This window comes from Uloborus diversus, chromosome 8 (assembly GCF_026930045.1).
Source record: "Uloborus diversus isolate 005 chromosome 8, Udiv.v.3.1, whole genome shotgun sequence".
Classification (NCBI taxonomy): Eukaryota; Metazoa; Arthropoda; class Arachnida; order Araneae; family Uloboridae; genus Uloborus; species Uloborus diversus.
This window is the reverse complement of record NC_072738.1, coordinates 42,457,322-42,485,293: the sequence shown is the minus strand read 5'-3', so window position 1 is coordinate 42,485,293 and position 27,972 is coordinate 42,457,322. Positions and strand designations below refer to the sequence as shown.

The window sequence follows — 27,972 nt, the reverse complement described above, 5'->3', positions numbered from 1 at the left end:
TATTTTTCACTTTGCCCCACACGAAAAAAAAAGTGAAAAATTACCACTTTTTTTGCAGACTCAAATTTAATGCAAAAATAAAAATAATACTGTTTCAACACAAGTTTTATTCTTAAATACAATGTACTTTCTTTATGTACTGTAATTTTCAAAACAAATTTCCGATTTGTTCATATTGAAGAAACTCAGTCACATTAGCTATTTCACTTTGCCCCACATTACCCTACTATGTTTTTCATTTTCATGACAGAGCTACCATGGACGAAAAAACGATATTCATTTTAAATTGAACGGAAATTAGACGATGTGACGCAAAGAAGGCAGAAAATAAACAAATTTTCATCAAAGGAAATCTTTGACTAATTTCAGGAGTCTTTAGAATTCCAGAAAGCCCCCAAAAATTAGCCATGGCCTTGCATGTATAGAATCCGAGCTTGGAGTAATCGCATTTGACCGTAACCAATTATGTTTTTGTGTAAAAGTAATCGTTATTGTTATTGTAGTCAAATTCTTTAGAAATTGGTGTAATCAAAATTTTAATTCGACAATTTGTAATTATAATTTATCCCGTTATTAGAATGGCAACTCCAACAAAAATTGCTTCCGTGCGAGAACTGCTAGAAAAGTATCCAACCTTTTTTTTTTGTGTGTGTGTGTGTGTGTGTAAAAACTTGATAAATATGAATCATGCGCGTTTGCATGAGCTGACTTTCAACTTTTGTACGCAAGCATGAATTTTTCTCGGGTGTCAATAGCGTCAATCGTTGGCAAACAGAGTTTGACTGATGTAGTGTGTATTCCTCTCGTTGGGTTTTTTAATTTCAAGAAACTGAGGGAACGACTGGAGCAACACTGCTGCATTAAATGTTGCCAGAAATTGGATTACAGTCAAATGGAAACCATTCAGATGATGCAGATAGGTTTTGGTGATGATTTTGAATCACATTTCTAACACTTGATTTGAGCGGTGTTGGCAAAAAACAGACTCTTGTGGTTCAGCAGACTCCTTTTCCTAATATGTCAAACCCTTGTGAGTTCTGGTTTTTCCCCAAATTCAATCGGCGATTGAAATATACGAGATTTCAGACAATAGATGACATTATGCCTGCAACGACACCCGAACTAATCTCTATTCTAAAACAGGTCTTCTCGGAATGTTTCCAACAATAGTATAGCACCTATGGGAGAGGTATTTGAAGGTCCAAGAAAACTAAGGAGATTCGTGTTCCACCTCTCCAGATTTGGCAGATTTTCTTTCTTCTGCCAGCAATCGGATATGATTAAAGTGAAAAACCAACGTAAATGAGACACAAATTCAGAAGAAAATACAGCCCATAGAAATTTCAAGTCTACAATTAAGCATCCTCATCACTGCAAAAAGCTCACCACACAACCAGAAAGCCGTGAAAGAACAAATACCGGTGTACACGTGGTTCACGATTTCCGTTAAAAAGAAAGTGAAAGCAGAAAGAACTGTGAACATTCGTTAGAGGCCAAGGCTCCTCTTTCGACAATTGCCGATTGCCATGACGTTTCAAATAAAAGTCTTAACTTTTGCTGAACTTGAGAGCAATATGATTTTTTGTACTCTTACAAGGAGAGGTTACGGTCTCGGAAATCCAGATCGGGATGATATTTGGTAGATTAGTAGTATCCTTTAAGGGTACTCTCAGGGTAAAGTAATAAAGCGCACTAGCCATAAAATTCAGAGAAAACAGGCTTTAAAGATTTACGCGCAACTTATAAACTAGTAGAGATTGTTCGTAAATAAGTGCCCGGTGGTCATGTGGGCAGCGCTCTGGGGTTCCATGTGGCCGATCCGAGTTCAAATCCACTGCAAGTTTCTTTTTTGTTCATTTATAAAGTGACTATTACCGCTTTTTGGAGTTTGAATTGAAGGTAATACTTAATTTAAAAAATATGATTGCATTTTTAATGTGTGATAGTACATTAAATTTCTATTTACTATTCTCACAAACAAGTGATTACACATTTTTAGATATTATAAAATTTGACGAAATAAATGATTTTTGCAATAAATACATAATCAGTTTCTTTGTGGATGAGTAAGAATGTTGTTTTATTGCATATAAGCATGTAGTCAAATTTTAAAAACCCTAACCGTACTTATCGAGCAATGGTTTTGTTCCTTGATTCTGTCGTCTGCTGTATTTTACATTGAATATTCAACTCTTTATTTTAAATCTATTATCGTCTGCAATGTTCATGTTTGTTTTCATCATTAAAGTTATTTATCGTCTATGCTGTATATTAGATTGGAAAATTCTGTACCGTGAAAAAGGATTTCAGTTTTTAAAATATTGTGAATCGAGATAGTCGGTTATTGAAGTAACCCTGAAACAAATAAAATCTGTTGGCAAAATGGATAAAAATTCATTGCACAGTGAAATGTTGAACCAGAGATTAAAGATGCGGTCGTTTATTACGAGAGCTCGCTTACTGAAAATCATTTGATTGCATCAGAATCATATCAAGTTCAATTTCTCGCGTCCATTTTTATAGACAGGTAAAGAATTTAATAAAACGTATACAAAATTGCGTATCTCGTTGAAAATAATAGAGAAATAAATACCCGTGAAAACTGCATAAAAATACAATCAATTTTCCATCATCAACTGTCATTGCCAATTTTTTATAAAATGATTCGATATGCCTCGTATACTTCTAAACTTTCTGACAAAAGAGAAATTTTCCTGAATGTAAATGAAGTATGTTTTCCAACGATTCTTTCACGAAAAAGTTGCTCCTGTAAGCAATCTTCCTTTATAAATTGTGCGAGATGTCAAAACAGTTTTTGTTTTCCATGTTTTTATGATAAATATCATTCTGGTGTATGTATACAAATAACAACTATATTGTTAAAAATCATCTATAAATTAAGCTCTACAGTGATTTTGTAGCCGTTGTAATTCAAATTTTAACTTGTATCGGTTTATTTATCTCCATTTTCTTTATTAAAGTGCTTTACGTGTTTAAAAATTTCGCATTATCTTCAATTCAAATTGCACAAAACGGTAATAGTCACTATATAAATGAACAAAAAAGAAACTTGCAGTGGATTTGAACCCGGATCGGCCGCATGGAACCCCAGAGCGCTGCCCACATGCCCACCGGGCACTTATTTACGAACAATTTCTACTAGTTTATAAGTTACGCGTAAATCTTTAAAGCCTGTTTTCTCGGAATTTTATGGTTAGTGCGCTTTATTACTTTACCCTGAGAGTACCCTTAAAGGATACTACTAATCTACCAAATCTCATCCCGATCTGAATTTCCGAGACCGTAACCTCTCCTTGTTAGTTAAAAGCTAGTGAGGTGGCTAGGTTTTGATAAATCTAATTGTTTTCGGAAATATTGACAGCAATATTTTTGCGACAAAGCAATTTTAAGTTAGGTCAATGTTTCAGAGCTTGTAGCTCGCTGTAAAATTCGGCGATCTTGATGAAAAAGAAGTTTTCGGTGTTTGCGTTTTTCAAATATGTACAACATGATTTGTGTTCGTTTTCTAGACAGGGCAGTCAAAAGCCATGACGGATCCCTTGTCACCAATCGGTCACCGGGCACCCTACCTCCATAAAATGTTTACTACTCTGATTCGGACTCTTTCAAGGCAGGACCCCTAGTTTTCGACTGAGCTGACATGGTCTCTCGTCAGCCCTGTTTCTAGGAAGCTCAAAAATCAGTGTCTTCTCAGATTTTTTTAAAACTCGTTTTTCTTCTATCTACCACAATTGGAAAATTGTTAGGGATTAGACTAGGTCTTGTGTGTTTTTGCACTCCACTTAGGCCCTTCTATTATCACGTTTCGATTGGCAGATTACATTGAATTTACCCTGTATATATACCGTATTACTCCGCATTATCCGGCATGCCGGAAAAAAGCGAGATTGACCAGCATGCCAGGAAATTCGAATTTTCCGGCATGCCGGATAATTCGAGGTTTATTTTGCAACAAAATAACAGGAAATTTCCCCATTCAGTTCCAATCAGAAAGCAAACCACTCTAAGGAAAAAAATTAATAAATCCAGAAAATAACCTTTTTTCAAAAAAAAAAAATATGTATTGCATATATATAATATGTGCTTGTTATTTATGGTAGGTTATTATTAATGGATTTAATTATATGCCTATAAAGTAGTCACTTCAGAAGCAATCATCGTTACTGCGATTTGTTCATAACTTTTTTAAATAAATAATTTTAGAGAGCTAAGTTTAATTTTATTTATTGAATAGCTATGGTAAATTCTTTATCACTGGTTTAGGGGCGGTAACTTATTGCTTAAATGTTTGCTTACTTAGTGTTAACTTAATTTTTATCAAATTATTCGTTATTAAACAATATGTTTCTTGTTGAAATAAGAAATGACATTGTTAGTAAATATTTTTACAAAATTAAACTGTGTATTAATTCTAATAAAATATGTATAGAACTTAAATTCATTTTTAAGCTGAACATATTTTTTTATATGTATTAATTTTTCTTCCTACCCTCGATTTTTCCAGCATGCCGAAAAGAACCAGGCAAGTGTTATTGAAAACCTGGTGACCCCCGAATTTTGCGGCATGCCGGATAGTGCGGGGTACGGTATATGTATTTATAGAGAAAGAAAGAAAGAGGTATATGTTTCATAATTTCTCCTAGGTGTCTACACTCCCAGCACTGAAGGTGAGATCGAGACCACAACAACTGAAGAGCCCACCACTCCCACTTTGCCAACAATTATTCTCACGCAAGCACCTTTTAAGTAAGTTTTGAATTCATTCGCCCAAAATCTTTTGTTTCGAATGTAGTGAATGTCAGGAACACCAACAGAAATCCCGTTGCTAGGTTTTGGCCCTTACGTCGTTTGCATTGAGGAGCTATTGGAAGCAACGTTCATTCTAGGGTTTCCAATCCCGAAATCCCGATCCCGAATCCCGCATGATATTTAGCGGGACTAATCCGAGAGATTAAGAGCCAAATCCCGCAAGATTTATAATCTCGCGAAATTTTTCTATGTAAACCTTTTCAACTTTTGCGGCTCATAAAATAACTATTGTTCCCAAGCGCATCATCTGAAGTTTGAAGCACATTCCTCTTATATAGCTGCAAGAAGAGCAAGAAAACCTTTGTGTCTCATATGATGAAGGATGAAAATGAATTTGTATTTTCGTTCCAGGTTTCAGTTTTTATACGCTCAGCAATTGAGAAAATGCATATAATTTAAAAACATTTTCAAAAAGCATCAATAAAATTTAAAATCCAGAAAATTACGCTTTAGAAAAAATAGGGAATGCAATACAGATTGCAAAACCCGCTGGGGTAGCATCAAAGAAATATTGACGAACTTTTGTAAGCTTAAGAAATGCCCTCAAAACCATTAACTTAAAAAAGTGCACCCTAATTCTCTCCAAAGAAGAAAGTAATGTAAAATCTGCCATTATTTATATACTTGGCACGACTCTAAAAGAGGCAACAGAAACTTGAATGAAGCATAGGATGACTCGCATGACAATGCAGTAAGTTAAGTTGCTCAAGTTTTTGAATGCCTCCTTCAAATGAGAGGTAAAATTAGCGAAATTATCCAAAAAATTTTGCTGAGCGAACAACTCGGTGAAACTAAGTAGCAGTCACTCGTTGCTGTAATGAATCATATGCACTGATTCAATGACCAACGTTTTTGAAGAAAAACAAGGTTAGTCTTAATGCAATTTAAACTGGATAGAGCAAAACACACATCCAATAGCCACCGTTTTTATCCGAAATTTGCAGTTCTTAAGGAAAAACCAAGCATAAGAATAGAAAATTGTATTTCAGAAGGTGATGAAGACAATGGAGATCTTTTGCAAAATGTCCATAATTATTTAACCTTAGTAACACCAACTACAGTGGAGCCACAGCACATGTTTTGGGCAATATCTTAGTAAAAAGCTCATTATTTTTTGAGCAAAAATCCTTTCTCAGCCTATACGAGCGATGCTTTGTTAAGACGTATTGGACTTTTTAGGGCACACTTTTGCGTACCAAACAATAATTACTAATTGGAATTTGACTTTGTAGTGCTCTTCAATTGGTATACGGAATTCAAAAAAAATAAGTGCTAATACAAGTGAAAAAAGCAGTCTTTCCTAAAAAGCACAACTTTTTATATTTTTAGAAGAAAAAGTCAATCCCGCGGGACTGGCTCTTTACAATCCCCGAAATCCCTCGAGACTGAAATTAGCGCGGGATTGGAAACCCTATCTCATTCACAGAATCTAAGTGATGGAGCTCTTGTCGCTGTTGCTCCTAGTCGGAAGCTAATCATACAACCTATCAAATTGTAATGCCTAAGATAAAGCTTCAAATGCGAAAACTTAGCTCATACACGGATAGTGGTGCTGTTTAGGTTGATAACTTAAAGCTTTCAAATATATATGCCTGTAGGCACATATCGTTTAAAGTCCGTTATCAATTACATAAGGATTATTAGTGGACTACTTTAACTATCACAAACCAATTTCTAAAATATTTCTCTAATCAAACTTACAAAACGTAGCTTAATTTCACATTTTAAATTATTTTCATAGATGTACTTTCCGAAACATTTTTACAAATTTCCCTTCTGCTAGCATTTATTGATTCTCAGAACAACTGGTGGGGTTGCAGTGGGAGGCATTGTAGGCGTTAATTTGAACCAAAAAGGCAAGCAAGATACATTGTAACGAATAGCAAAGATGCTTCAATGATCGTTTTATAATATTTATGGTGTGAAAAATGTTGATTCAATTTCCTTGAATGTCAAACAAGCTCCGAAAAGCAAGTATAACACTTTGTTGCAAATTGTCGAAAACAGTTCTGTTTCTTGTTTGAGAGTATTGTCTTCTGCAGAACTGAGCAGCAAGTATTGTTTTTTTTTTTTTCTTAATTCTTCTGTTGCCCCTATTCTTCGTAAAATTTATTCTTACAAGATAATAATCATTGAAAATGAATTTTAATAAGCATTTTTGGTGTGTTGGATACCAGAGACACTGAATCAAACATGCTGAATTCATTGGGGGAAGCACGGCATTAAAGGTTAGCCGTGTGTATACGCCCGAAAGTTACTAATACCACTGCTATACATTAAGCTGGGGCTAGTGAAGCAATTTGTGGCAGCGTTGCGCAATGAATCTGCACATTCAAGCATCTACAACATATGCTTCCAAAGTTTTCCGAAGCTTAAGTTACAGCAGTTGGTTTCTTGGACAAGAATAATGATGAGTTTCAAGAGTTTCTCGAGCTTTTCATAGCAAAGGAGAAAGAGCCACGAACCACTTTTTTAAAGATCCGTGGAAATCTTACGTTGAGGAATGTATTGATTCGACTAAGACTGTTCAAAAGTTATATTAAAATGAACTACAGGACGTCTTTTTGATTGCTTATTTTCGAGACCCACCTTGGAAGACTCAAAAACAGCCTAGGTGAATAGGAGAATTGATTAAGGTTCTTGTGAAAAATTATCGCAAAATGAGCTACAGGTTGTCTCTCAAATTACTTATCCTTGATATCCACCTTGATGCACAGGGTAGAGGAAGGAGATTAGAAAAGGGGGGGGGGGGGCACTTGTTATTTTCTAGAATTTGAACAGGGGCACAAAACCATATCAGTGCCATTGTTTCTAACCCATTTTTTTTTTCCATTTTCTGCAGTTTATCTACAGAAGTCCGTACATTTTACTTCGTTGGGCCTTGGGGCCGTTGCAACGGCCAAGGTTACCGCAGAAGAATCGTCCATTGTCAGGTCTATATAAACAACAACCGAACACCAGCTTGGCTGCCTGATTACGAGTGCCCAGGTAAGACGATTTTACGACCTAATTTATGTTTTATTCCGATATTGAGTATTAACTTTAAATAACAGGAAGCAATCACATGAGTTCTATTTTTCTTGCCTCAGTTAAAAATACGCTTACCAGGAAATCTTCATCTGATACAGTCACATACCAAGAGATGCAAAAGGACATTTTTAAGTTCTCAGTAAAACGCGTGCAAAAATGAGACCCTAAGTACTGCTTTCACTGAATTGTTTTCTAAATCACGTCGTATAGCAGCATATTCTAAGGACACTGTTACCATGTTTTGCGCCGAAACAGAAGATAATCTTCCAACCGTTTTTACTAGTAATATAAATTAAATGAATGAACTACCAACGTTTTGATGCACAGGCAATTACACTAGACCTTGGAGCGCGCCCATCACAATTTGCCATCGAGCTAATGCGCATGCGCGAGTAGTTCATTTTTCAAACGTACTTTGGTAGCGAGAGTATTTGAGATAGTTATCGTCTGCTAGCGGAATAGAACTCTCGCTTGACGTATTTAGGGCAATACGCTTATTTTTGTATCTACTCTTTGCATCATATTTATTTTTCGAAAAGAAATTATTTGTTTTTGTTGTGTCATATGTTGAGAAGTTTCTTATTTGATTCATGTTTTTAGAGTATGACGACATATGTCATACATCGTTCTTAGCGATGCTTTTTTTAGCGCCAACAGGAAAAAATCAGATAAAAAAACATGATCAAAGCACTTCACAACACAATATATATAAAAACAACATAAAAGCACAACAAAAAAACATCACGAATATATGCTTCAAAAATGTACAGGGCCGGGGTTTTTTGTAAACATATTAAAATACAATGAAATAAATTATTGTATTAATTACAAGTCGAAATTAATGCATTAATTTTTTTTTCATCATTTCTCCGGGATACGAGCCCTCGGTCTCATAGTACTTTCGTAATGAGACCTCGGCTCGCCGGCCCTGCCTCGGTCTCATTACGAAAGTACTATGAGACCTCTGGCTCGCCAGGACCTCGCTCCGCTCGGTCCGTTATCCCTCAGACTGTTAATATACATTACAGTCGGAGTATGGTCACAATTATGTATATTTATGTATATTATGCATATTCATGTGTATGTACACCCAAGGGTGGCTCCTTCCGTTCAGTGTACAATAATGACACAGTTTTAAGTGTGAAATATGCACCATTATTGTGCAGATTTATTAATAAAATTCAGCATTTTTAAGAGTACAACCGAAAGAACTATCAATTGTTAACATAAAATTCAGTACCTAAAGGAGGCACGTTAATGTCTAAATAATTCGTGGCATCGATAAGAATTAACTTTTAGAACAAAATAACCGTACTATTTCTGTAATGCATTATAGAAATAAAATCTCAAATACTCTCGCTACCAAAGTACGTTTGAAAAATGAACTACTCGCGCATGCGCATTAGCTCGATGGCAAATTGTGATGGGCGCGCTCCAAGGTCTAGTGGCAATTACACCCTTGCTTTTATATGCTTCAATTTAAAACGAGAGAAACGTTTCCCTTTGTTTTGTTTTTTTTCCTTTTTATAATTATTATTTTTTCTTCTTATTCAAATGTCTTACATGTATGCATTGTCTTACATGTATGCATTGAATTACACAGGCCTGCAAAATTTGGGTCTGCTAATTTCAAATATGGCGTCTATTTTTCTCAATCAAAGAGGATTTTCAGAATATTCGCTCAACAAACTAGCGTCATTTTTAAGATAATTGTTCCAACAAAAATTTTTTGACACATTAATTAGCTTTTAAAATTGCTTCTTTTTTAAAATTTTCGTCTCCTAGACAAAAAAATCCTCTGTTTTTGCCTTGATGTCAACTCATGACACTATTATGCTGTTCACTTTCCAACACTATTTAGAATAATGGTTCTACGAAATTTAAATTTTCTATTTCTGTAAAATTTGTACGTGGGAGACTTTCTTGACTATTTTCCCTGAAATCAGGATCGGAAAATCTATCAGAATCATCTACTGGTTTGTAATAATTTTTTGGTCGCAGACCTGCGTTATCATTTCTAAAATTAAAGCTTTTTTTTCAGAAACAATATTATAACCCATTGCGAAAGCGAAACTAAAAGATTTTATAATTCGAATTAAAGAATCGTTCTTCTTTTTTTCTTTCTTTCTCTTTACTTTTTTTTCCCAAAAAGTTTTAAGCTTTAAACATGAGCATTATGTTTCTAGTTTCAATACAGAATATCTTAACGCACTTTTATTATACCAAACCAAGCCCTTGGAACTATATATACCGAAAACGAATCGGCATTTGTTCACATTGGGCCCACTGGTATATCCATTTTTGTTTTAATTCATCCATTATTTTTTGAAACATGGTATTCGGGTAAACTTTATAAGAAAAATTTTGATCTCACCAACCCCCTTGTAGAGTGATTGTTTCCGAAAACAAAATGAATACTTTTCCCATTGAAGTTATGTGTACACCAATTTTTGCTCTAACCTGTGCATTACTTCTTGATATATAGCAAGTTGGTTTGGCGAAAGAAAAAACGCTTTATTCCATTTTTCTTAGCAGCGATTGGTATGTACCAAAAACAAGTCAAACGCCTGTTCTCATTCTGGTACAGTCATAGAAAAACAAACGAAACACTCGATCGTATTCAAAGACTATTGACACTAGAGACACGTGTAAGATGTTTTTGTTTCAGGAATAAAAATTTCTACATAATTATGTTAAAAAATTGTTGTTAAGGTGTCGTCTTCATATTAAAACGAGCATCAACTTCAAATTTTTCAATGAGAACCCCCCTTTTTTTATCACATATTTGTGATCAGCATCCTTTTTAACTTCGTATACAAAATTTTGTTGAATTCGATCCAGCCGTTACTTCAGAATCGAGTTTTGAAAAATTCCTCTCGTAATGTTAAAACGTATTTTGATATTTTTGCTCATAACAAAAAAACTAGATTAGGCACAGTAAAGATTGCTTTTTTATATCAAAATATGAATCGACCCAATTATAAAAATATCATTTACAACACCAAAAATGTAAATTAATTTTTTTTAATGAATTATTTTAATATTTTTTGAAAAAAAATATGATTTGAAACCATATTAAATTTTAACAGAGAAACAATCTAGAAGAGCTCTTATGAGGGAATCCTAAATTTGAGCTAAAAATGTTCAGTAGTTTTTGCGCTATGCTTAAAAATTCATTTTTTCCCTTTTTAGAGGACCGTATACTTTTTTAAAACAGAAAATATGAAAGTTAGTTTCTTCGTAAAAAAAGAAAAATAAATGTTCAACAAAATAAGCAAACCAATTATAACGTGGTTTTTTTACATTAGAGCTACGTCTATGAATTTTTAAATGTATAAATGTATTCGCTGTCTCTGCAGAAGAACAACACAATATTGCGACCGTCAGTTTTTTGTGGATATCGTTCAAACGTCAATGTGTAGACAATGCGAAAGACTATTTAATTGTCTAATAAAAGAATATTTTATAGAACTTTTAAAATTAAAATCTACACTAAAAATACTTCCGTTTTTTTTTTTTTTTTTTTTTTTTTTTTTTTTTTTCTGCGTTTAGCCATTGCCTTTTGTAAAACAATAACTCAGAAAATAAAATTAACATGCACAACTTTTTCATAGAAACATACAATAAAACCTCATTGTCTTGCTAGTCATGTTGCAGTAGGCAGTGTAGAATTAATGGCTCTTCCCGGTGATAATTTGCTAAAAGGAAAAACTATTGCCTTGTCCAAATCGGGAAAAAGCACTCGAAAAATAGCTGACAGCGTGAAATTTCCTCTTTAACAGTATCCAGATGGGTCAATAGGTAATATTTGCTCTTAGATAAGTTTGCTGGTTTTTAGGAATTATTATTATTATTATTATTATTTTTATTTGTAAAGTGTTTGAATAATTTTCAATGTGTTAAGATCTAGGAGAGGAAATGTCAGTCGCAGTAGTAAGCCGCGTGCATTGAGCCCGTATTCTGCACAAAAGTAATAGTTGTGGCTAATTGTGAACTTTTTTTTTTTTTTTGACTTCGTCAAAGATTTAACAAAACATTAATTTGAGTGTTAGATTAAGTTGAGTTTTTGTCTATTCTTAATTATAATTTAAATACTATTTTTCTACTTACTTTCTGTGTCATTGTCCGTGATTTGACATGAAAATCAATCTCGCAAGACAAAGAAAAAATTTCAAATTATTTTCTTCTTTTTCGAATAACATGGAAAAATATCGAAAAAGAGAATTATAATAAATTATTGTTATCAACTACTGAATGCCTATCTTATGAAATGAATGTTTTTCAGAACCCATTATCTGAATATTTGCTCCAACTTTATGACACTGGAATTCTAATTCTGCTTTCTGATCTTATACTTCAATCGAGCAACGTGCCATTTAGAACAACTTCGAATGTGGCCCGCGTCTTCACTGCGATAAAATTGCGGCTTGGTTATCCCATTCGAAGGCGGCTCTTTAGACCAATATAGAGCATACAGCCCTGAACTAGGTTTAGCCGAGCAATGAAACAGATGTCATGTCATTGAAGCTGAGAGTGCCTACAAACTGGTGGATGAAAAAAATTTATTTCACCTGTAAGACGCCGTAAATATACAGCAGATAAATTTACTTTACCTACCAGTTTGTTCGCGCTCTCAGCTTCAATGACCTGACTTCTGCATTCAAGACGAGTTGGTGCCGATTCCAGTCTGCCAAAGTCACAGCAAGGACGGAATTGTAACTTAAGGCTCGATAAAATCGCGTGACAGGTATGCTGTACTATAGAAGATGTTCGTTTGCAAAGTATGTGGTTCGCAATATAAACTTTAATAATGCTAAGCTTTGTTTGCTAGTGCAAAGTTACAAAATCAGAAAAATGACAAGACGTCTGATTTTCGTTCACCTTGTTTTAAGCTAAAATAACTTTGTTTCTTTAAATTACGGGTTGGACCATCTCGAATCTCGTTGCTAGAATTGGGAACTGCATTGGGAAATTCTTTTCGTAAATTGCTTTTAAGAGCCCTTACATGTTTAACTAAAATCGCCAATTGTGTTATGTTTTTTTAATAATACCACGCATTATGATCTTCCGCATCAAATTTGGATTTGAAACAAATTCTCGTTTTTTGATTACAAAAAAGCCGCTAGAACAATGACTGTGTTTGTCCACTGTGTAAATTCAAATAACCAAATTTTTCCCAAATGAAGTTCAAGTATGAACGCTTTGCTCACTAACGGGTATTTATATTCTCCTGTTTCTGTTTTATTTTTTGGATTATTACTTCGGTTCATTTTATGTATTTAGAGCAAATTTTCACGGAATAAATGAACCTTTCTTCGCTCGAGTCTCCAATCATTTAATGCTGCGTCTTCCCACGTTGTGCGGTATATTTTTTATATTTTTGTATGCGATGACTCAAACTTCTTTCAATGTTTTGCGAAATTAAAAACGCGCAATTCCATTTTACATCAAAGACTTTTTATTCATTCGAAAATAAACCTGTTACATAGATGCAATACATTTATTAAACATATTCACATCATGATTCTAGGTATAAGTTGGATATTTTCATTTCTCTGAGGCTAATTTGCTGAATGATTATATAAGCAATCCAATGGGTTCATATTAGAAAAAGCAAAAAGTTCCATTACTTTCAATTTGTCGTTACTTGATTTATTAAGCAACGATATATACGATGAACCAGCCAAACCCCATCCGTCTTTCTTAGGTTAATCCAGACAGACAAAAATCAGTAAATATTTTTACCTTTTTTCAAAAAAAAAAAAAAAAAAGTTTGCGACCGTAAATTGCTTTGTGGCGCACCATTATCGGCCAAAATGTATCGAATTACAGAAAAAAGAGAACTTAAAAAAATCATGAATTGAGCTGGATAATCTCGATCTTTTTTTTTTTCTTTTTGAGCAATCACGATTGCTTATTGCTTTCATTTGACTGTTTTTGGCGTCCTATCATTTTCTTTTCCCACCGCCACCCTCCGTACCATCACCGTCGACCGACTCCTCACGATGCTGTTCCTATAGCGAAAGCCGTCTCCAGGTTGCATCCCTTTCCTACACACACGCGCACAGACACATACACACACATACACCTATACACATACACACACATACAGACACCTACACATACACACACATACAGACACCTACACATACACACAACTACTCACACATTCATGCCTGCACACAGACACAAACAGCCTACACACACATACACATACCCCTTACACACAAACACACATACCCCCATACACAAACACACACACACCTACATACACACACTCGTGATTGCGAAAAACATAATTTGAATTCAAGATGTCAAAATTCAAATTAAATAAAAGTATTCTTTTTTCTTTTTTTGCTTACATTCCGTTACTTAATAAGCCGTGACCTTGAAAGAAGCGTTTTCAATGTAGTGACGGTCCCTAAAACGTTTTTTGTTAATAACTCCTGTTCTACTGCACGGAATGCAGTGAAATTTCGTACCCTATCTGAATTTTGCTGTCTAAACATAATTATATACAGTGAAACCTGTGTAAGTTGATCACTTACGGTGCACTACTTTTGTGGTCAACTTAAACAAGCGGTCAACTTATAGAGGTTGATTTATATATTATAAGACTAATTTTGTACCAGAAAAAGGCGGTCACCTTAGACAGGTGGTCAACTTACAAGGGTGGTCAACTTTACAGGTTTCACTGTAGCAAAAAATGGGGGTTCCCATTTGAAAATCAAGAGTTGGTGTTCATTTAGCTTTGTATATGGTCCCTTATCAAAATTTAACCTACGTAGTTTTGAAGAAGACTTTAAAACAAGTTGGATGACACCTTTCTTTTCTTTCTAGCATGTATAATGGCTGAATAATTAAAAGTGTTTCGTTTTTTTCTTCTATGACTGTACATCTGTATATCACTTTCAGATATAATTCTTGCGATACCTTTTCAGATACATTAGACTGGTTTTAGGAGGAAAATGGTGCATTGCACCCCCCCCCCCCCCTTTGGAGCGATTTTTGCCAAATAACGAATCAGCACCAACAGGTCTCTTTCTCATTTACCAATACTATGTACCAATTCACCATACTATACCAATTTTTGTTTTAATTCTACCATTACTTCGTACGAGAAAAGCGTTTGATTGCACCACCTCATTTAAGCGACTGGCAGCAATGGCACAGCCCCAGCTTACTTCCTAGGGGAGGTATCTGGTCATAACTGCCTTTACAGAAAAAAAAAAAACTACCGTATACAAATTTAAAACCATGTTAAAACAAGGTCTTGGGGGGAGGAGGAGTTAACCCCCAACCTCAATTTTGCTGTTCCATTGATTGCCAGTAATTACTCATCAGCACCAAAGATATACGCAACCAGAAATCTCCCCAACAATGCTCGCATGCATATAAAATACCAGCGTATTAAGTTTGAAAAGCATGTTAAAACCAAGGAATTTGGGGTGGGGGAGGGAGAAGTAGCTCCCTTGCTACGCACTTCAATTCATTGAGCAATAAATTTCCTTTCAATCAATGTAGTACTTTTTCAGTGAGAGCGGCGTGAAAAAAAATATTCGCTTCTACATGGAGACAAACATATAACCGACCATTTTTCAAAAGTACATCCATGAAAATTCAAAAATCAAAATTTTTCGTGAATCTATTTTTTTTTTTTTTGTTTTGCGAAGCTCCAAAATGCATCTCAAATAATTTCAAACTTGCTTTATATTATTAAATGAGAACAAAATAAATTTCAAAAATTTTAAACTTAATTAAAACTGATTATTTTATTTCAGAAGAATTACTTAAGAATAAACATTTATAAGAGTCCAACAACGAAACATGGACAGTTGTTTTCGACCGATCTAAAAGTAAATGTAATTACTCAGAATCTCTCAAAAAGGAAGAAAGTTTTGAACTACTTTTGTTTTCGAAAAAAGAAAGCTAATTAAGTCACTTGCCCCAAGTTTTTCAAAAATAAAAATCGGGGCACAAAAACTGCGAACTATCTTTAGAAAATAATACCGAAATTTCTTTCGGACCAGTAAAGACACCCACTTATTATTCAATTAAAGTCGATTCCGGAAAAACAAAACTTTTTTTTTATATTTTTCCGTGAGGCACGAAATCTTTTTCAGAAGAAAATAATGACCTGATTTATTTCTGGCTTCTTGATTAAATTTTGAAAGTCTCCGAAATATATTCTAGTTTAAGTGTTTTATCTCCTAACGATTTGTTTTCCCTAGATTTAAAACGAAAAACATTTTTGTTTTAAAAAACTTGACAGTGTTTTAGAACTTTCAGATTGTTTTTTTTTAAAGATACTTTGGATGGGATGATGGTACTTGTGATAATTTTGCTAATCTGTCAGTAGGGCAACGGCACCAGTTATAGACAAGGGTCCAGTAACAGACAGTCATAAGTTTGGATTTAAATAATAAGAATTTTAGGCGGGTTTAACTGATGTTGCTGTGGTCCATGAATATGGTGCAACCATCTAGTGTTATCAGAGAGAGAGTTTTATGAGCCAGTAGGTATTTACAAGGCAGTAATGGAAGGTTATGAACAGCCGCCACGCTGGTGTTTCATGTTCATTTGAATCAAATAAGGCTTTATTTTCAAAAAATAAAGAACTTTTGCACATTTTGAAAGAGGGAATACTGTCCATTACTCATCCTTTCCTCATCCTATTTGTTACTGGGTATCATCATATTATTCTGTGTCTGTTACTGGGGGTCGAAGCTTTTTTCAAAATTGAGCAAATAAAAATAGAATTAACTAATTTAGAAGATTCAAAAGCAGCCAAACGTTAGATGAGATGTAGTTGCATGAGAAAAAAATAGTTTTAAAAATTCAAATGCATTAAAAGGATCAGAAAATTGAGTTAACCTGAGAGTGATGTCTTAACCATGTCTATTAACTGGTGCCGTTACCCTACTGTTCCGGAACCAGTTTTCTTTTGCACAAAAACTAGTTCTAGTTACAGCCAGGTACGTTATTGCGAAGTTTCGGGAGGAGGGACTGGGCGTACCAGGGGCGTGCAGTTAAATTTAGGGCCCCCCCTACATGTCCTTCTCCCCTACATTTCGCACCCCAGCAAGGAATGTGACACAACTCAAAAAGCAGCAATAGAGAAAATCAAGGTTTTATGCAATAGTAGTTTTAATCGATTTAGTCTCAAATATTACAATACGAGCGAAGAACTTATAATGTGATGTTTACTAGTTAGTTTTTGTTGTCTATACTAAAAATGCATACTTAAAGTCCGAAATATTTTCGTCTAAATTATGACATTTTAATGCTTTATTACAATTGGTTATATCGTTTTTACCACCACGCAACAGTTACGTAAGCTAATTTTGTGCGAGTTTTGTGGCAGGAACGAGCATTACATGTAGATTTTAAATCAATACAGTCTGACCACCGATTAGATGGAAAGGCAAACATCCGGTTTACAGGCGGAAATGTACACATCTATTAGTTTTCAGGGACGTCAGCCTTTGTAGATGTATGTTAGCCTCTAAATCAAGCAGAGTCACATTCAAATGAGCGGGACACGATAATCAAATCCTTACTTTTCCCCCTCATTCAGACACACTCGTCTTAACCGGAATAGGGCTAATTCCATATAATCCGTAGGCAAACTGTAGCTAGTAAGTTTTTTTTTTTCCAAACTTTGAGCTGTTACACTGTCTTTGCCGAAGTGCGATTGTTCACTACCACGATTTTTTCACATGTGAAATCTGATTTAGGCTATCTTTTATATCGTTCACATGTGACACACTAAAAAAAATCCGAAACGTTACTGGTTACTTCCGTGGAACTGGAACGTTTCGGGATTTCAGAGGTTTTCACCTATTTCCCCGCAAAATCAAATATCTTCGCAAAAAAGTTTCCTAAATTGCTAAAAAATGCACGAAAGCAGACTTTGCACTGGTGTGAAAAATATTTTTTGCTACCAGTTTGAAGATTGATTGAGCGTGTTTATTTAGTGCATCGACTTTGGCTTGATTACGGCCCGTCTGGATTGACTTAGAGCCCCTTGAATAGGCCAGGCTGACTTATCCGACATTTTGGTTCCAAGACAAAATTGGATCCAACCTCGTTTCTAGTGTTTATAAATACGTTATAATATTCGCTGGTTGATATGTCGTAAAACAATTGATATTGAGTTGAGTAAAACGTCACTTAAGGTGAATCTAGAAATATAACTTAGTTCAAAAATTCAGCAAAAAAGGATCGGAAAATGTTTACTGTAATAAACTTCATTTTCACACCTTATTTGTTTTTAATTTGTATTAATTAAATAGCCTTCATCTACAGAATAAAATAATCAAGCATACATCAGGGAACACATCGAAAGCTTGGACACCAGTTTTCTGCAATGAGGCTTTTGTACAAATACTATTTTTTTCGCCCAACAATTTTGGAACCAAAATGTCGGATAAGACAGCTCCCCTTATATAGGAGCCTTAGATTGACTAAGCTCCCAATGATAGCAAATAAGTCATTGGATAGCTGCAGCTTTGCGAGGCAGGAATAGGCTTAGTTCTTGCTTGCAATTTTCGCGTAGTCTTTGGCCGTGGTTGCGCTAATGCTTTTGGAGCTTTCTTTGTAAATCAGGAAGGTTCTAATCAAATACATTAAACCTATTTAATTTTTCTAAAATGTTCACGACTGTTTTTAACAGCGGAGATATCCCAGTATTTAAGAAAAGTTACTAACTTTTATCGGAAAACGTTCCTGGTTTTTGTAAGATATGATTACTGATTAAAATTGGGCACACACATCAGCTGCCTATTATTTTCCAGGAACGTTTCTGAATCGTTTTTACAGTGCAGAAACGGTTTGAAATGCGTCACTATAGTCATTAATTCAACTCCAGTATCACCTTTTGATCAAAAATATAACTAATATCAAATACTTTTTTCCATTAAACACAACGCTCCACCCGACCCCTGTTTCTGAGGGTACATGGGAAACCGCTTCGTTTCATTGTAAAAATTTCAATAATTTTAAGGTTTAGAAAAGTCCACTTGCTTCTGGATCTCCTGTACTTATTCTAACGCTGAATCCACAAATGGAAGCATTTCTGCAAGGCGTATTCAATAAGGGCTTTCAGATGCCCCGCAAGGGTCCTCTCAATGTCCAGGTGTGGTATCCATCACTTACAGTTTTAATGTTTGTGAAGAATCAGAGGAATGTTATACATTTTTAGTGTCTGGAGAAGAAAAAGCTCGGGACAGTCCCCAGGAAATTTTTCGTAGTTAAAGAAAAAGTAGAGAAAAAGTACTTAGAGAAAAAATGAAAATTCGAAGATATCCCTTACAATATTTCAGTGAATTAAAGCTCCAAAGATGCAAATGGATACTTGTTGGTATAATGAGGACGTTTTTTGAAATTAAAGTCCATGCAATTGTAGGCTATCTTTGTTAACGTTAGCGGAAGGGTTGAAGTTCGGTACTCCCCACCCCGGAAAGTTTTTGAACAATGGGGTGGTACACCCCGGGAGTATAACTATACATTGATGTTTTTTATAAGCATATACGAGACAGTGAGAAGAAGAGGGATGTAAGAAAAAAATATAAATTTTGAAATAACCAGTACAAATAGTAGGTGACCCTCTCCTCAGTCTTAAGGCTAGAGATAGTACTAATAGCCCTGGTAGGCGCTGCTATACAGCACGGGTTTAAAAAAAATCAATGAAAGCCTACCAAACCCCGCAAATTTAAACGCGTTTTGCTCAAAACTTGAAAATGTCCCCAAACATCCCTTTGCTCCTCACTGCCTCATATGTACTTAATTTCACTTTTAACCTTAATTATATCAGTGAATGTAACTTGAATAAATATAATTAGTGCGGGAATTCCCCTTGCTGAAGTACTGAGATGCGACTCGTATACAATATGCAATGATTTCAAGATTAATTTATGTATTTTTTATTTGTTTTTTCAAACGTATATATTTTTTTTTTCTGATGGGGATCTGAGGAATGAGTCCAGCACTCCCGTTTTTTACCAAAAAATTACGAAGGAAATGCAAAACAAACTCTTAGGTTGTTACAGAAGACTTTTGAAACATTTTGGGGGAAATACATCCCTAAACGTCCCTTATCTTGCTGCAAATTTTCATGTTTTTGTACTTTGCACTTATCTAGCAAGTCAGGAAAATGTTAACGGTGAATTCAATGCTCCTTTCCCCTTAAAATAAAAATAATCGCTATGAAACTGCCGAAAACTGAAAAAATAGAAGAGCTATCTCAAAAAGTGATTGCCTACGGGGTAAAACGCTGTCATGTCTGGATTCAGGGGATAATTTTATAAAATAATCAGTAAGAATATCAGAAGCATTTTGAAAGGGTTTTTCTGCCGCACCAGGAGTATTTAATTATTAAGTCCCGTGAACATACGCGCGTAGTCGAGAAGAAACGACATCTGTCCCCCAACCTCTTTTGGTTGAGTCCCTTGAAGCAAGCTCTGGTAAGCTACATGCTTATTTCCTTCGTGCTGTTTCATGTGACTACATGTACAGTAACAGTCATGGAAGATATTTGTATAAACAAACGTTTTGTTTTATCTGTCAAAAAAAAAAAAACAAACGATATTCGATACATATCACCTATGCTGCGTTCACGCCAAAGATAGACCAGATGTAAATAAAGAAACATGCCATTTGGCGGGGAAATCGGCGCTCAACAGACGACGAATGTCTTTTTTTTTTTTTTTTTTTGAGCAATCACGATTGCTTGTTTTGACCGTTGAATTGAGTCCTATCCGTTTCAAGGTCCACTCTACCCCGCGCGCGAGTGCTCCTCCTGGGCGGTGGTGTTGGCAGACTCCTTCGGCTACTCGTCTGGGTCTCTCGGAATCGATGCCCCACCTCTTAAACAATCCTCTTTAGAAAAAAAACAGCATCGAGCACAGAACATCCATCCTCGATCATTCATTTGAATTTGGAAGTTTCGAATTCAAATGAGCAAGTTTTTCGTTATTATGATTGCGAAAGGAGTCATTTGTAGACGCAAGAAACACAACGAGTAGGGTCTTATTTCAATTCCCGATTGTGAAAAACATAATTTGAATTCAAGATATCAAAATTAAAATTAATGCTAGGGCTGGGTGCTAGAAACAACTTAGCTGTTTATTTACGGTCCCCTTCTAGCAACTTATCTGTTTTTTTTACGGTTTCACATTTTGCTCAATTTCGAGGATAAATGATGTGCCACAAAATTACGTACACTACTGTTTCTTAAACGCAGACGTAAACCGTGATGGTTCACGTCTGTTTGTACTGGAAATCGGGAAAAAGTGGATATGAGCTATCAACTCAATTAATTTTTAAATAATTTATACACCCTTAGAAAACTGGTAGAAATAAAGAAACCCACTTTGTAATGGCACTGCTAGGAAAAGGAGGGAAAATCATATTCTAGTACAAAGCACTTTAAGTTGCATAATTGTTATGATAACAACATACTTTTTAATATTTCAAGCTGATAGCTTAAAAACAAACTACGGATCTCAAATAAAAATAAAAAAAGAAAAGAAAAGAAAGGAAAAAAAAAGATGTTCGGAAGGGAACCAAAAAAAAAAGTTTGCTTGATTGCTAAAAAAATATTTTTTTGGATGAAAGAAGGAGTTTTATCAATATCTTGTCTAAAATTTCTGGCAATTTCTTTGTTTTTGAAATTAAGATGGTTTACCCAGAAAGGTTTTTCCTAAAGCATCCTTTTTTAAAATATATTTTTGAATTTGTTCCAAATCGGAATTAGTGATAATGACACCATTTGGGAAAAAGATTCAATCCCTCTCTTCCTCCTCGCATACATTGCTTGCGGCATGTGTCACCAAATGAACACATCGCCCAATAGCCTGAGTTCGGCAAAAAAGCATGAACTATAGGTATTTCGACTGATTCCCCGTTTCCACAATTTGACACTTAGGTCGTCAGCGTTAAGATCTGCATGAAATATAGACTTAGTGAATTTCATGGTTCCTTACATGAAGTGAAATATAGCTTTGTGCTTCAATCTAATTTTGTGCTTGGGAATTTATTTCCCTTCTTTGTAGACTTGAATTTTTGTACTAAAAAATTACTTCTGTTGGCCAATCTTCAAACGTGTGGCTAGTGATAAGATACCATTGCAGGAAACATCAAGTTTTCCAGGTGGCAAAAGAAGGCTTTCGTTTAGATTGCTCTATCCACAACATTCCTTAGCTCGTCTGACCAGAATTTGGAGCAACGAATAAGAGACCACAAGTAGTTGCCCTCTATGTAAAGGAAGAGTCACTTTTTATGGAAAATCATTATGAAGTATACACTTTCATAGTAGATTCTTCACGCAATATCCCATTGATCGTCTGACGAAAATTTTGAGTAGCGAATAAGAGACCATAAGTAGTTTGCACGCTATGTAAATGAAGAGTTACGCTTGATAAAAAAGCCATTATGGTTTCATAATAGACTCTGAAAACAATATCCCTTTGATAGTCTGACAAAAATGTGGAGTCGCGAATAAGATGCCACAATTAGTTCGGACGCGAGGGATGCGTTCCAAGATCCCTCGCGCGAGTCAAAGTTTCGCGTTGTGGAAAAGTGTTGGTGTATATGATTTTTTTTATCAACATACCCAAACATTTTAGACATTTTTAAACACCTTTTAAACTGTTTTAGACCATTTTTAACTATACAGTTGAGTCCGCTTATTAGAATATCGATCAAAAGAATATGCCGCTTAATATAATACATTTTCAATGCACCGAAACAATGTAATGCGTTATTTTGATCCCGGTTAATGGAATATCCCGCTTATTAGAATATTTTTTCTTGGCAAAATGGCTGTTACATTAAGCGGGTTCGACTGTATATTATCGTTTCTTACATAAAGAGCTGAATGTTTACCGTATTTTTTAAAAAAACACATTATTCAACAAAAAATACTGTTACGACGCAGAAAAAATTAATGAACAATAGGAGTGAGAGACATAAAAATAAAAAAGTATGGTATGTACAGTATGTAGTAATAATAAAGCATAAAAGTACTATACAGTAGATACAATAAGTTACATTTATATCTTAAAAATTGAAGATGATATTTGCTGCTTAATCTGATCGTCATTGTAATATATTTTTAAATACAGTAACTTTGCATTTACTTTTGTAATATTTACATCTATAGTAACATCCCTCTCTTTCAGGGTCTCTATAATCTATAACACAATACAAGAGCAGATTCCAATATTGTTTGCATTTTGCTCAAACACTACTCTGCGAGCTTAACTTTAAAACTAAGATTTGGACTTATACGGATTACCTTTCTCTTGACTTTTAACTATACGTATAAAAGATTCACTCATACCTAATTGTCGGGCTATCTTCGGAGCAGTTTCCAGTTGTTCAAGCGTATCAAGAATTCTTACATTTTCTTAAATTGTCGCAAACTTTCGCTTTTTGTTTCCATCTTTAAACTTTAGATGAAACAATGTGCCTAGGTGCCACAATATTTCATCACCTTCCATATCTAAAATGAATAAAGGAAAAATGAGGAGTGGTGACATTATACAAATTAATAAAGCTATATCATGTTTATAGCGCGGTGTGGGGGAACTTGAGCAGTCAGTGATGCTGAAAGGATTAAAGTACATTCACGACGTCAATGTTTAGTCGTCAACAACAAAGCCGATACTTATTATTACGATTCCTTTCCAAATATTTTCGTGTTGAGAGCGAAAAATTCGCATTAACTGTAAAATTCGTTGCTCCTGAAAAACTCGCGTTATAGCCCTTTCACGTAAGTCGGATCGCGTTGTAGCGGGAGTTGATTGCATTACGTTAAACCAGGGGCGGCATTTCAGCATTTCGTTTGAGGGGTCGAGTTTCTTAAATATGTATTACCACAGTGCGGTCCCAAGCACACATTAGCTAACAGGAAGTGGTCATAAAATCGGTTTAATATGAATTAAAATTAGTGTTTAGAAACAATTAAATTTGGATTCACTTTCTAATAAGTTATGCAAAATATCTCGATACTGAAGTTTTTATACCTTTTGGAAAAAGTTGAATGCATGAGTTTTGGAATTCGGAAGAGCAGGGAATCGTGTTACTATCTATCACTGCCCAGTGTCGTGCTGTTTTGCTAGTACAGCTAAATAGAAAAGATGGTGAAAAAGCTCCATGCCCTTTAGCATGCATGACTTCGTTTGAATATTTTGCCCATTGTGTTTCGAAAATAATTCTCTAACCTCCTGGGACATAAAAGAATCTTTCTCTACTAGTTGAGCTTATTGGAACAGTTAAAAAATAATTGAAGTAACGAAGTTATGTATGAAAACACTTTTTATATCTTGCTCTTCAAAATCACCCAGGCAACTTCAAAAATTGTGAGGGGTTTAATTTCTCATCATTGAATAATCTAGTCTCGTCGGCGCTCTCAGCTTCAATGAGATATCACCTGCCTTCTGCTCTGTTATGCACTATTCCAGACTGATGAGTCCATAACAAGAACGAAAATGTCTTTGGATGTGATAACCGGTCTGTCGGTATATTACTTGTAATTTTTTCTTGCCTCATGCTAAAAATTTTATTCATAATTAAAAATATCTTATTTTTCGTTTTCAAAATCCAATCCAGATAATATAAGAGCCAACCATACAAAAAAATAATTATCATCAAATCTTGAGTTGATTTCATTCGAAACTGAATCTATTATTTCATACAAAATATTAAAAAATCAATGTTTGACTTCACATCGTCATGTGGGTTTTGTCACTTTTTTTTTTTTTTTCGCGTTTTTAAAATTAGTTCGGACGAAGATTTTTTTTTTTTTTGAAAAGTTTTACGCTTGATTGAATTATACATCTATGTAAAATCTATTTTCAGTTTCAATTGTAGATTGAACTATGGTAGTATGGTGCACAAATCAATTGTAGATTGAACTGTGACTTGAATAGTCCGAAACTTAAGGGTAGCGGATTGAAGATATTTTGATAGAATAAAATTTTTTTCAAAAACTTTCCTCAATAAAAAAATTGAATAAATTTGAAACGAAGTCATACATGCTAAAGGATATGAGATTTTTCACCATTGAAAAAATCGTTTTCAGTAATTCTTCCAGTCGCCAAATCACTGCTTTGAAGTTATGGAGAAATGTTTTTATGGTTTTAACTCCTGTACACTATTTTGTGTCACTCCGAGATTTCATGATTATAGAGCCCCATAAAAGGTATTTGTTAACATGTTTTTTTTTATTCAATAATCACATGCATTATTAAGAAGTTTCTAAGAAAGCAATGAACACTCATGAAATAAATATACACTTAGAAAATGAGCGTAAAAGTGAATGTAAAATATCAAGGAATTTTCTTGTTAAAACCATACAGCCACACCACTTTGGACAAGTCTATCATATTTGACATACCAGGACACACAAGTATGAAATATTTAGCCTTTTTGAGGAAATATCTTCTTTAGTTAAAATTAACCATGGTCCTCTATCAGTATTCTCTGTTCTGAAAAGGTCGGAAAATACTTCATGAAGTTCTACGTCATCATCCAAATAACGAAAAACACTTTTTCTAGTCTGGGAATGTGTCGAGTTTCATTAAATAGTTACTGAGAACCAGCGAGAAACTCGCTGGTTCTCAACTGGTGGTGGTCTAACTCGCTGGTGGACTTACATAAATGGAATTCACCCATTTTCTATCATTCTGCTCGAAACATTTGGGGGTGCGACCGCCTCCTCTTGACCCCCCTCTTTGCTCCGCCCTGCGTTAAACGTACCTAATTTGCCTTAACGGTGCCAGCTTTTCCCGGGAAGGTTTCCAAATTCTTAAGAAAGATCAAGGATAGTTTCATGAAGGGTTTTTTAGCGGAAAACGTTCCTGGTTTTTGCAAGAAATGTTACTGACAGAAATTGGTTACATTAGCTGCTCATCATTTTCCAGGAACGTTTCTAAATCGTTTTTACAGTGTACTGTTTGAACTACAGGAAAAACTACAGCTCTCCTACGACTTCTTGTGGTTCCGCCCCAAATGAACGAAGTTTTTCGTTAGCTACACATTCTTTCTCTTTTGAAGTTGTTAAAATTTCGTGTCTTTTTGAAATATAGATGTGCACAGCTCAGTGAGATTTTCATAAATATTCGATTAATGTTTGTCAGAAAAGAACCCGATTCTCGATGAATAACAGCAAAGAATTTACCCCAACTTTGAACTATTAACATGCAGACGTGAACCAGCGTTTGGTTCACGCCCGTGCACACTGGAATTACAGTTTTTTGGTGTGTTATTCAATCGTTAAAGTTGTATTCTTCGCTATTCATATACTTCATATGCATTTAAGAAAACTGGTAGAAATTCTTAAAAATCGATGCGACACGTAAACCATGGCTGCTTACTAGGGTGGGCAGAAAAAAGGAAAGTTTTGATAAGCAACTTCTAATAGCAAAAAAAAAGTTGTGTATTGCCATCCTAAACATGGGAAAAATAATAAAAAATAATAATATTTATGTCTTCAGATCGCGCATTGGCAGCAAACTTTGAAAAAAAGGTTCAAAATGTGTCAATTTTCAAATATTTTTATAAAAATCCAAATGTTTAAAATTTATATTCTAATCCCGTTTAAATGCTTCCTTTTAATGGTCTTTCAATATATCTTTGAAAATATTTGCATTCCTTTACAGTTTTTGGTTCGCGCATAAGGCGCAAAATTACTTGAAATCAACCGAAAACGGACGTTTTTCGCTTATTTTGTATGTTGCGGTATTTCTTCTTTTTGGTCCCAGTTGTGTATTTTATACATTAAATTTGCACTATACAGCTCTTTGCTGGAACTGCAATGATATTGTGTTGCATTAACAACCCGGAACTCACCCCAAGTAAGTGTTTGCACTTTGTGTTCCACCCTGCAATTCCAAAGAAGTCTGGACTTATTAACAAGACTTATGCATTTGTAAAGTAACTTTCATTATAACTATATGGTTTTAAACAAGTTTTTACGTTTCGATCAATGTCTGAAGTTGGACTTACGACTCAGTTTTGGCACTGATGTTTGAAAAATATAAAGATTTTCTTATAAATCCATCTCTTCCGTCCAATACCAAAAATGAATTTTTGCAGATTCATTGAACACTGTTCCTCATTCCATTCCACTGCCCGTGTGTGATAGGGAATTTCAGGGATACATTCTTAAGCAAATGTACACTAGTTTCCAGAAAGGATAAAATATTTTTATTTTTCACATCATCACTGAAGCGAAGGAAGCAAACACGTTGATCTGTCAACTAACTGCTGTAGTTCGAAGTTTCAAATCTTCATATTGATGGAAGAAATTATCCTATAACTATAGAAGTATTTCTTTATTGGTAGTCTTTTGTATTGTATATATACCCTACTGTAATCCAACTCCTTTATATTTCGCCTAAGTGCATTGCTATGAGCAATAACAATTTCTCAAGAATAACGAAGTATTTCTTTGAATCACCGGATCCACGATGTTTGGGAGATTATCACACATCTGACTTGTAGATTTTGTGACTTTAAATACGTATACAGGTTCATGATTGTTCTTTTCTTTAAAATTTTAATTATATCAAACCATAGAAGCATAATTTTTAAAGATATTATTTATGAGTGCCTTCATTTTACTAGTAGTTTAGTTTAAATATTACACAGTCCCAGCACTCCGTTAGCACACGTTAACGAAAGCTAGTGACTAAAACGTCTTAATTTTGTGGGAGCGAGATCAAAGTCACATTTTCCTTTCTATATTACATTAACAATATCCATCAAATATTTTTGCTCGCTTTTTAAGTCAGTTTCCAAAACTTCGATTTCTTCCGACCGAGTACTTTCTAAGTTAATAATCATTAATTTTACACAAACAGTTGGTGCTTTACCCATAAATCAGTAAATGTTCCTCTTTTACACTCCGGCTGTGGAATGGGTTATAAAACTGGTTAGTGAGTCGGTAAGTCTGGTGTTTTTTGGGATGAGACAAGATATGGATTAATGTAGAAACCTTTATGCTCGCGATCCTCAATGCAAAAATTGAGTCACAAGGCCAACTTCAAGCCTTTATCAAAACTTATAAACTTATTTAAAACCAAATAGTTATTATTGTAAGTTACT

At 34.7% G+C, this 27,972-nt stretch overlaps 1 protein-coding gene across 1 annotated transcript in view; it reads left to right on the top strand.

Annotated features, from left to right (window-relative positions):
• Positions 1-27,972, top strand: part of LOC129228329 (ADAMTS-like protein 3) — a 116,821-nt gene that overhangs the window by 45,275 nt on the left and 43,574 nt on the right. Inside the window, exons 9-10 of the mRNA XM_054863006.1 lie at positions 4,665-4,767; positions 7,673-7,818. Of these exons, the coding sequence (XP_054718981.1) occupies positions 4,665-4,767; positions 7,673-7,818 (249 nt within the window). The remainder of the gene's footprint in view (positions 1-4,664; positions 4,768-7,672; positions 7,819-27,972) is intronic.